At 34.9% G+C, this 12,120-nt stretch overlaps 1 protein-coding gene across 2 annotated transcripts in view; it reads left to right on the top strand.

Annotated features, from left to right (window-relative positions):
- Window positions 1–12,120, top strand: part of LOC111504846 (adenylyl cyclase 78C) — a 215,956-nt gene that overhangs the window by 35,219 nt on the left and 168,617 nt on the right. For both annotated transcript variants that reach the window (XR_012464500.1, XM_074170986.1), the window contains exon 2: window positions 10,284–10,478. Coding sequence is in view for 1 of the 2 variants with exons in the window: in XM_074170986.1 (XP_074027087.1) it covers window positions 10,354–10,478 (125 nt within the window). In the remaining variant the exon portion in view is untranslated. The remainder of the gene's footprint in view (window positions 1–10,283; window positions 10,479–12,120) is intronic.

Here is a 12,120-nt window from a genome sequence, read left to right as displayed (position 1 = left end):
CCGAATGTACTATAACAAAGTTCCAGAAAAGTTCCAAATGCAACTGCTTTGAGAATAAGCACCTTGAAAACCTTTGGTGTGCCACGACCCTGTATAATCAAAATATCCCTGTATTTACTGTGACCTTCTCAACTAACTTTCTGTATTGACGATATCCACTTGCAAGAAAACCAATCTCTTCATCTACCGCAATTAATTTTCTCGAACTGCAACAGAATTGCAAGTTGAATGGAAAAGGAAAGTGCTTCAACAGAATTTATATTCTTTGAAATAGCGATAGTACATCGATGCGGAATAAACGGAGTAGGGAAATCTGAATATTCGGCATTTGCCGAGTTTGAAATAGGAAATCGGACTACGCGACGCGACGGTTGTTTGATTTCATTATTCCATTTGTTTCCAATTGAGAATGGAAGGTTGAATTCAATGTAAATAGTTCAGAAATCTTTAAACACCAAAAGCTTACACAAATATAAATATGAAGTATTAGGGATAAGATAAATGACAGCTGAATTGAAAAGTGAATATTTTCAATAAAGATTATGTTTTTGAGGAAAGAAGGTTATGTGTTTTTCTACTTCCTCATCAATGATCAAAAAACTTGGTAAGGAAAATTCCGGGACATGTAGCAAAGAAAATAATCACAATAAAACTCTTTAGAAAGATATATGTATAGCTTGGCAAATCTAGCTGTGCCTCTGAATATTGAAAGCGTAGTAGATCAGCCGGCGGACTGGAGCGAGAGCTCATTAACATCGAGAAACTCGTGTAGTGAACATCGTGTTATAACAGTACAAGGAGAAATTATTCTGGTGGTGAACTGTGAGTTACTTGTTGTATTTGGAAATGCATTCGAAAAGTAAACTGAAAACAATGTTATCAGTAAATAAAGCAGAGACATTGTAAATAACGTTTCAAGATTTATGCAAGCGCTAGATAGAATGAAAATTTATCTTGCAGAGGTAATGACTAATAGCTATAATAAGTTGAATTGGTACCAATATTGTATTTCAACTTTTAAGGTTCACGAACGAGTAGATGGGGTCACAGGGGATTGTCTGCAAGCTGTAAGAAAAATCGAATCAGAGATGAAAAAATAGAAAATGTTGAGAAAAAAATCCAACTCCAAATAAAAAGGAAGGTATGAAAAATTCCAACATTGTGATGGATGCCAATTTGGCAATTTTACGCAGATGCATAAATATTTTTCATATTAAAGAGAAAAGAGTTTCCACGGTCAGGAAAATCCATAAAATTAACATCCGAAATATTGACGATCAGGATAGAGAGTATTTGCGACAAGAAATTCATAAATTTGAATTTCGATAGTGAAAGGTGAAAAATAACAGAAAAAAATGGATGGAACGTCAGCCTATTTAACTACTCAGAATAGAATTCTCGAAAAAAATGAGGACTTCTTGGGAAGAATATCGAGCTATCATTTATATGGATAAAACACGCTACACACACGCATCAAAAGGTTGTTGGAACGTCTGGGAAAACCTGTCAGTAAAGGGCAAAAAACGTCTGATCAAAATTGAACAAAAAATAATTGTAGCCTTGGATAGACCAGAAAAATGTTTAGCTATATTTTTAGACCTAGCTAAGATATTCGACAACGTTGATCACGGCATGCTATTAAAAAAATCACATGGGTGTGGTATACGTGGTCCACAATATTTTGGAAGACTATCCATCATATTGGACACAAAAGATCAAAGTTGATAATAGCACGAGTGAAGCAATGAACGTTAAAACAGGAGTACCACAGGAAATAGTTTTAGGTCCCATACTATTTCTTGTTTACATCAATAGTATCTGTTCCAACAGCAATTTTGGGGGTCATCTCATATCATATACGGACGATACAGGACTAATATATTGTTTTTTATATATTGTTTTTATTTGACCACATTATGTATACACATTCTTAGCAAGTCGTACAGAATACACAATTTGAAGTTACACAATAAGAAAAAAAAATACATATAACAATTAGACCTTGGAGTAAAGATATCACAGCCGGTTAAGAGAATAGAAGTCATAGCGGGATGATCACTCACATGTCAACTCATTATTTATATGATTCAGTTGGCAGTTCTTAAATTCATCGAGAGAATAGAATGCGTTGTTATTGAAAAATACTTCAATGATTCTCTTGAACTTGTTTTTGCTTAAATTTTTAATGTGGGCGGGAAGTATATTGAAGAGATTCAAGTCTAGCGAATTTTTGGTCGAGGTAGTGAGTCTGTATCGCGGATTAATCAACTGATTATTGTTTCTTGCATTATAATTATGCGTATCGGAGTGAGTATGCTAGATACCAATGTTCTTGTGTATCCGTAACAGGCAATAAAAAATATACGCTGAATATAGTGACATAATTTTGAATTCGGTGAAGTAGTTTCTACAAGATTCCTTAGATCCCACACAAGCTAATATCCGTATGGCCTTTTTCTGTATTCGGAGGACTTTAAGTGAGAGACTAGAGTTTCCCCATAGTCGTATACCATAAGTAGTGTGTGAATGGAACAGGGCAAAGTAAGATATTCTCAATGCTTCGAAACTGGTAACTTTTTTAAGTTGTCTTAGGAGATAGAGTTGATTAGAAGTTTAGAGCGAAATTTGTCAACATGACAGTTCCATTTCAAAGAATGATTCAAGGTTATACCCAAAAGTTTAACTTTATTAGCTGAGTTCTCAAGACAGTTAGTTGAAATGGAAATCCTTTGGCATTTATTAGGGTTTTGTATCAATTTGTTTGTTAGAAACTATTCTTCCGTCATACGCTCCGCCAATTCCATCGAATTTGACAATATTTCCTTATTAACATGTGATTCTTATATAGTTACATCATCTGCAAACATCATGCATGATGACGGTGACAAGTTTTGCGGTAGGTCATTGATATATAAAATAAATAGGAGAGGACCTAATACAGACCCTGGGGTACCCCATGTTTGATGATTCGAAACTCTGATTGAGAATCCTGGTATTGCCCTGTCCGGAATCTGTTGGTGAGGTAAGAGGAGAAAAATTCGTAAGCTGTTTCACGTATTCCGTAATATTCAAGTTTCTGAAGAAGTATTGTATGAAAAACACAGTCAAAAGCCTTGCTGAGGTCGCAGTGTCATGGCAATTACTTTACCTGCTTCAAGGCTCTCAACTATATCGCCCACCACCACCTCCTCCACGGCTTGAACCGTGGATCTACAACTTCTGAAACCAAACTGTCTATTATTTAGAATTTTATATTTTTCCAAGTACAGTATTAATCTGTTTTTCACAAGTTTCTCCATTAACTTCCTAATAATCGGGGTTATTGAATCAGGTCGGTAATTTGTTGGGCTGTCCTTGTCGCCACTTTTGTGAATCGGAATAACTTTGGTTGATTTGAATACATCGCGAAAAGTTCCAGTCAAGAAGCACATATTGATAAGGTTGGTTAGCAGATCTAGTAAACCATCAGCAATTTTTTTCAATATTATACTGTTCAATCCATAAACGTCGTAACAGGGGGAATTTTTCATGCTTTTCATTCCAGCCAGTATTTCATCCCCAGTTATCCCCAGTTACAGTCACAGGTAGTAGTTGGAAGGAGGCATTTGACAAATTACAAAAGGGACTGAAAGATATCCGGGTATGGACTGATCACAACCTTTTGAGATTGAATGTAAAAAAAAACTAAATATATATGACAGAGACTGTACTAATACAATAAACTGCAATTGTGCTGTTATAGAAAGAACGAAAATGATTAAGTATCTGGGAGTCCTTGTAGATTGGCATATGGGATCTATTACCGTTTAGAAGATATAAATTAATTTCGACATTTTTTTACCAAACATGAACTTTTATAAATGCTGATAATCTTGAACTCTCTTGCACTAAAACGATCAAATTTGAAATGGAATGGAGTGATACTATGAGGATCTTCACTACGAGTCATATTTTCATTTGCCTCATACAGGGTCTTCAAAAAATGCAGATACTTTGATCTCATGAAAAAATGATTGGAACTCAATTTTTTCAAATGGAACACCCTGTATATTTGTGGATATGAAAGATATCCACAACTTCCGAAGCCGAATAATAATGTGTTAAATCGACTACTAAAAAACTGTAGGTTGAATGGAACCTTCCGTCCAAAAATCATTCGTAAGAAGACTAAAGTGGATGATGATGACAATGGTATAACAGTTTTGGGATACTTTCATACATTTCCAAATGCTTCTCTGCACGAGGCTGAAAAGGAGATAGGTATACCCAACGTGACAATTTGTCGAATTCCTAATAAGCATAAATGGCATCCCTATAAGTTCTACTGTGTCCAACATTTGAAAGAGACTGATTTTTACTTCGTAGAGTGAAATTCTTTGAGTGGTTACTTGTCAAGACTCAAGAGGATGAACATTTCCTTGACAATATCATATGGACAGATGAGGCCAAGTTCACAAAAAATGGAGTTTTCAATAGACACAGCAGGGCGCCAGAAAATCCCTATGTTGTCCGCTAAAGGGGTTTTCAAGAAAGATGGCAATTCAATGTATTTTGTGCCATAAAGAATGAGTCAATTTTTTATACCGAGTTTTATGATGATAATTTGAATGCATCAAAATATGAAGATTTACTGATGATTTTAAATAATAGACCAGGAAGAGAACGTGTATGGTACCAAATGGATGGTGCTCCACCCCATATTCTCATTCAGTCAGCGAAGCTTTAACCGAAATCTCCGAAGACAGATGGATTGGTAATAATGGACCTTTTCGTTGGCCTCCTAGAACACCAGATGGCAATCCATTAGATTATTTCGTGTGGGGTTTGATTAAAAATATGGTTTACTCTACTCCAAAATAACAATGGAAGATATGAAATCGAGAGTTACAACTGCTTTCAATAGTTTGACTCCAGACTTGATCAGAAGCGCTACACATGACAATCTTTTGAAGAGATTACATGTTTGTTTAAGTAGAGGTGGAGATGTGTTTGAACATATTCTGAAATACATTGACGATTAAATTAACTCATTTATTTATGGGTTCATTATTTTCAGTTCGTGTTTCAGCGTTAATAAAACTATTGTTTGAAGAGAAGTTTCATTCGATGGTTGAGGAGTATTTTAATAATAATTATCTTTTCATTGTATTATCTGTGACTAATTGAGAAACATCAAACGAAATCTGTTTTACAAAAATGAGTGATGAACAAGGAAACCATGTCAATTTCCGTTTGAAACAGTTTATCTCGAGAACGGTTCAAAATATAAATAGTATTATCTGAACAAAGTTAATCTAAAATTGGATGTAGAGCTCAAAATGTTTAAATATATAGGGTGTTCCTTTTGAAAAAATTGAGTTCCACTCATTTTTTCGTGAGATCAAAGTATCTGCATTTTTTGAAGACCCTGTATGAGGCAAATGAAAATATGACTCGTAGTGAAGATCCTCATAATATCACTCCACTCCATTTCAAATTTGATCGTTTTAGTGCAAGAGAGTTCAAGATTATCAGCATTTATAAAAGTTCATGTTTGGTAAAAAAATATCGAAATTAATTTATATCTTCTAAACGGTAATAGATAGGTATAGGGAAATAGTATATGAATTTGTTGACAAAGTGATAATGAATCATAATATGATATTATATACGGGGTGTTCTATTTGAAAAATCAAAGAAGCCGCTACTTTATAGTAGAAGCGACAACGCCACTTCGTCTAAAATATTTTAGGCGTGTAGGTCATATTGACTTATGCATACTGTGTAATTTCCAGGTAGATCCGTTGAATAGTTTGCCAGAAACGGCTAATTAACGCTCATCATGAAAAGCCCTGTATAAACTGTAAAACTGTAAAAATGATGACCTATAAATAAATCTTGAATGTTGAAAATACATGTGGGTGGAGAAAATGGGTTTGTGGCTATTGAAAAAAAACACAAGCACTACAAGAAAATCCCTGGGGTGTGCAATAGTAGCGTTTCACGTTAGATTTGAATCGCTGGAGATTTATTTCATTTGGAAAAACGTTCTCAGGAAGTTTATTCCACATAAACACAGTTTTCCGAATGATGGAAAACAAATTTAAATACGGGTGATTATCTCAACGAGATTAATTTTGATAATTTTAAGAAATGGGTGTTGGAATAGTTGATTCTGAATTTGCCGTTAAGAAGCGTTATGGTTATCGATGATGCAGCATATCGTGTAAATGATTCGACAAAATGGCAACGAAATCGACCAATAAACTTCATATGCAATCATGGCTATCAGAGAGGAATATTTAATTTGAAAAAAACATGCTGAAACCTGAATTATAAGCCCGCATGAACAACTGAAAGCCGAAATTCAAGCGGCCTGCAATAGATCAGTATTCAAGAAACACTTTATTGTGCTTTCACTAAACATGTTCGGTGAAGTAGATCAGCTCTTTCTAGCAGCAAATCACAACGTTGTACGATTACCGCCATATCACATGGATTTGAAATCAGTTTTTTTCCAAGTAATGGAAATCTCGTAGTGAATGAACAAAGAAAATTATTGAGGATGATTTCATGTCAAATGAACCCATGATAATCATCATCCTGATTTACATGATGAAGATGGTAGTCTATCCGAATTCGAAACACTATCACATAAATTGTATCTATGTTCATAGTCGTATTATCAATATTTCAAGCAATGTTTTGTAGATTATCTACCTGTTACGTTTCATAATCATCTCTAGTCTCTATGCATTCAGTTATCAATCAATTAGAGGTTAATAAATAATAAATATATCACTTATTATCTTTCAATTATTTGCAACCTGCACTAAAGGAAGACCCGGATGAACTTCCTGATTAAAGTTGGTAGTGGACAGTTACCATTTCTCTTTATCGTTTGCGCATCTCAGAGGCATTGCCTGATTTGCCATGCTGTAGATTATATTTATTGTAATCTGAAAATATGCAACATTTCCATTTCATTGTTACCTTCATCAATATTCGAGAATAATACTTTCAAAAACCATCTACGTCGATTTCCATTTTAGATCAATTCGAAGAATCCGCCGTGTGTGAAATAAATCATATACGCGTGTTAGCTTACTACTTTCTCGTTCAATTCAACATTTGTACCAATATCTGCAGCTTATTAGTATTCCAAACTGTACGAATGCTTTGAGCGATATTGGATTTGTATTTCCAGAAATCACTCGTGAAGCTACGATCGCATTTGAGTAATGTAGATACAAGTGAAATAAAAATTACACGGGTTTATTTCTGGAAGAGCGATTAGATGAAAAAAAAACTGAGGAGGATCATGTCTGCCAAAACGAATATTGGAAAGAGCATTCGATTTGTAGGTATTGTAGGTTTTTGAAGTGAATTCAAAGTTAACTGTAATAAGCAAAACCGAGCCTTCCAACTGTAAAAATTCTGCCACTGATCTGAGCTTGTCTCCCGGCTTCAATCGGAAACAAAAGTTTGTGTGACGAAGCGCTTGTTATAATATATGGTCATGATGAATGCGAGAATGAATGTGAAAGAATCATTTACTAATGGAATTTTCGAGAAAAAGACTTGTGCAAAAAAAGGCTAAAGGGGTGTAGAGGAGCCTGAAAGGTGAAGATATATAGTAAATGTAAGTATTTGGCAGGCCTCCAAACACTAATGATTTGAGTATGATTGGTGACTTTGGTAATACTTCATTCGCAAGGTGTCCTGTTGCTGGCGACTTGCTTGGGTGACTTCAACTTTACTCTCTCAAACTGAATGTTGGAATACATTTTTAATGAGCCTACTAGAATCATCAATTTTTCTAGTACGTTCATTGACCCAGTTTTCGTTAGTAATAAAGATCTATCTACCTAATCCCAAACTCAACTGAATTGTTTGTTGAAACTTTCATGTAAAATTTTTAATGAGCCTATTTACCGACCTAATTTTCGTTAGTGATGAAGATATATCTATATAATCCCATACTCAACTAATTTGAATGTTGAAACTTCCATGTTACATTTTTAATGAACCTACTAGAATTACCAATTTCTCTATTTCGTTCATTGACCAAATTATCTATCTAATCCCATACTCAACTGATTTAAATGTTGAAATGTCCATGTTGAATTTTCAATGAGCCTATCCATTGACCTAATTTTTGGTAGAAAAAAGATATATCTACCCAATCCTATGTTCAACTTTTTTGAATGTTGCAATTTATAATTGATTTCTAACGAGCCTACTGAAATTACCAATTTTTCTATTTCTCTCATTGACCACATTTTTGTAAGTCATTAAGATCTATCTACCTACTACTCCCATACTCAACTTATTTGAATATGTTAAATTTTCAATGAGCATATCCATTGATCCAATTTTCGTTAGTAATGAAGATATATCTACTCAATCCCATTCCCAACTGATTTGAACGTTGACTCTTCCATGTTACATTTTTAATGATCCTATTCATTGGCCCAATTTTCGTTAGTAATGCAGATATATATCTACCCAATCCCATACCTAATTTTTTGCAATGTTGAAACTCATAATTGATTTTCAATGAGCCGACTAGAATCACAAATTTTTCTATTTTGGTCATTGAACAAATTATTGCTAGTTAAGATCTATCTACCTTATTCTATACTCAACTGTTTTGAATGTTGAATTTCAAATGAGCCTACTCATTGATCCAATTTTCGTTAATAATAAAGATATATTTACCCAATCACATACTCAATTTTATTGAATATTAAAAATGAGAATCGATTTTTAATGGGTCTAATAGAATTACCAATTTTTCTATTTCGTTTATTGACCAAATTTTTGTTAGAAATTGAGATCTATCTACCTAATCCCATACTCAACTGATTTGAATGTTGAACTTCATAATTGATTATTAATGAGCCTAATATTACCAATTTTTTTTATTTCGCTCATTGACCAAATTAGTCATTGAGATCTACTTGTATCTACCTACTCCCATGCTCAATTGATTTGAATATGTTGAATTTTTAATGAGTCTATTCATTGACCCAATTTTCGTCAGTAACAAAGATCTATCTACCTAATCTTATTTATACCCAACTGATTTGAATATTGAAACTTCCATGTCAAATTTTTAATGAGCCTATTCATTAACCAAATTTACGTAAGTAATAAAGATATATCTACCCCAGCCATACCCAACTGTTTTGAATGTTAAACTTTAATGCTGAATTTTCAATCGGCCTACAATCCAGTACGCTTATTATCCCAATTTTCATTAGTATAATAGAGATCTATCTAGCTAATTCCATGCTCAACTGTTGTGAATGTTAAAACTTAGAATGAATTTTCAATGAGCTTATTAGAATTACAAATTTTTCTATAAAGCTAACTTACCCTAATTTTCATAAGATGCAGTTCCGCCACACAAATTTTTTTTCTCCCAGTTAGACAGTGGCTAAATGAAGGATTTCCTGGCAGATGGGTTGGTCAAAGAGGAGCAATAGAATGAACACCACGATAACCCGACTTATGGCTCCTAGATTATTTCCCTATGGTTGTATATGAAAACGATTGCTTATGAAACGCAACATTGAGATTTGAAAGATTTGAAGAGATGAATAACAGATGCGTGTGAAGGACTTCAGGCAGAAGTTTTTTCAGAATGTTAGAGAGGACTTTGAGAGCAGATTTCATTACTGTTTAGAAAATAATGGGAAAAATACTTGAAAGAAAGGTTAAGTATTCGATATTTTTGAAAAGGTAGCTGAGTGACCTTTGAAATAAGGTATCACTCAACCTCCCTTTCCATTCAACATTTCAGGAGTTCTGTCCGCCTTGCCCATAAAATGTTCCTCTCAAAAATGAGTTTAACGTGTTTTGCATATTTTCTATAGGAGTCGAAATATATAGGGTGTAACATAAGTACGTTAAAATATTGAAGAGATGTATTCCTGAGACAATTTTAAGAAAAAAAGTCTATATGAACTTGTGTCCGAAAATACTTCGTTTCGGAGATACGGGGTGTTGAAATCGAAATTTTTTTTTCGCTTTTTGAAAATAACTCTTGCAAAAAATAAGTTATTTGCACGAAATTCGGAAACCGGGGTTTTTTTGACGTGGGAAATCATAATTTCGTATTAATTTTCGTGTAACATCTAGAGGGCGCTGCGTACGCTGTCATTATTTATTTCAACTTTGTTTCAACAATGTTACACCCTGTAGAGAGTGGCATGTTTTCCACTGGACCCCCTGTATATGTACCTATTTTCTTCTATTTTTTCTTAAGCAGTCCCCAATAACTTGTTGTCTTTCTGCAGATCCGGTGCATGTGACAATCCGGCAGACTGGAACGCATAGAGCCGTCATCTCGGACCTGATGGGTGTGTGATGTGCGAAGGTTCGATGGACGCTCCGAGCGAAGGAGGCGGCTCGCTGCCACCCACTGCGGCGGCACCGGACGTCGCACCGCCAAAGGCGGGAGACGAACAAGATACCGGTGATTCTAAGAACAAGTAAGTACGGAGTTTCGGATGGGGAAGTGAGGGAGGATGGAGGTGGTGGTTTATACCAATAAATGGTGCTTTCATCTTCGTTACGGAGGGATATTGTTGGTCAGATATACCAAGTGCCTCTATAACTTTTTGTTTCTCTTGGTATAAATGTGGAACTATGATGATTCAATTGATATCAAGAGAAGTACTAATGTGATATCCATATAGATGATGGTAGCAAATAAAATATTGTTCAGTTATCGCAGCCTCTACACGAATTGAAAAAAAATCCCACCAAATTAGGATGTGTACTAACTATATGGGCTGAAAAGTCCTGAGCCGAACATATAGATGGCGCTAGTCTTATTGCATTCACCTCTTTTTCAGTTAGAAAAGAAAGCTGTTGAAGTTTCATGTTATTTTACTCATATTTCAAAACTTCTTTGACATCTGTCGAAGAAGTAAAGAAATAAGCTCTCAAAAAAGGAATAACTGCGTATATATTCGAATTTTTATCCATTTCTGAAGACGGAGGCAGATTTTGGCCTCCGAAACGTAAAAGATAAGTATAATTTCTTAATAATTTTTTTTTTTTTTTGATAGGCAAAATTGTGAAATACGACAAGTTACTGATAAATAGAAGATTTTTTTTGTAAAAAATACTATGATTTTTACGCAGTAACTTATCGGGGTAAACTAAAAAGTTTGCCCTTCTACACTTGTATAAAGTTCTCCATTATAATTTTTATATTTTTTCAGATTGTGGAAGGTAACAATTCCCCAAAAAAAAGGTCGATAAAAAACTGATTTTTTCCTCCACAAAAAATGACTTTCGTTGAATATTTGTGAGATATTTTGCTAAGAGTTACACAACTTTTGTTATTTTCAAAACAATGAATGAAAAACAATTTCTTGTTTTGATTTCATACTGCTTCTTGATGGAAAAAATACTGTTCAAGCAAAGCAATGGCTTGAAAAGTGTTATAAGGATTCCGCTCCATCAGAGACAACAATTGAACGTTGGTTTGCTGAATTACTAATAATAATAATAATTCTTTGAGGGTGGTGGAAGAGTACACGCATGCTATCGGTATGAAATTCAGGATAGACAAATGTGCAATGATCCATCTTAAAAGGGGACGATGCGGGAATTACGGAGAGGATGTACAGCTCGTAGATTGAAGCATCCTACACCATTTGGATGCCGGAAAGACGTATACTTACCTCGGGTTGGAACAACGCCACTCACAAGAGGTAATAGCAGTGAAGAACTCTCTTCGCGGCAAGTATCAGCACAAACTACGACAGATCTGGTCATCGGAACTGTCGGGGAAGAACAAAGTTGCTGCAACAAATATGCCAATCTTATTCTACTCGTTTGGAGTAGTGAAGTGGACTCGGAAGGAACTGTATCAACTCGACGTAAAGACCCGAAAAATGATGCATCTCTATAGGAGTTTGCATCCCAAATCGTCCGTCCTACGGTTGTACTTCTCCCGACAACAGGGAGGCCGTGGGCTTTTGAGTTTGTCTACTTAAGAGAATGATACTGGATATAGCCTGTAAAGTCGTCAGGAGTTCGGATCTCCTTCTCTGCATGGTCCGTGACCATGAGAGAGCAGGAATTGGAGCATTTCTCTTTAGGGCAGCTGCCCGAGCAGCT

This window comes from Leptinotarsa decemlineata, unplaced genomic scaffold (genome assembly GCF_025532065.1).
Source record: "Leptinotarsa decemlineata unplaced genomic scaffold, Ldec_3_MD MMD2_tig00000008_RagTag_RagTag, whole genome shotgun sequence".
In the NCBI taxonomy this organism is placed as follows: domain Eukaryota; kingdom Metazoa; phylum Arthropoda; class Insecta; order Coleoptera; family Chrysomelidae; genus Leptinotarsa; species Leptinotarsa decemlineata.
This window is presented reverse-complemented; position numbering and strand designations above follow the sequence as displayed.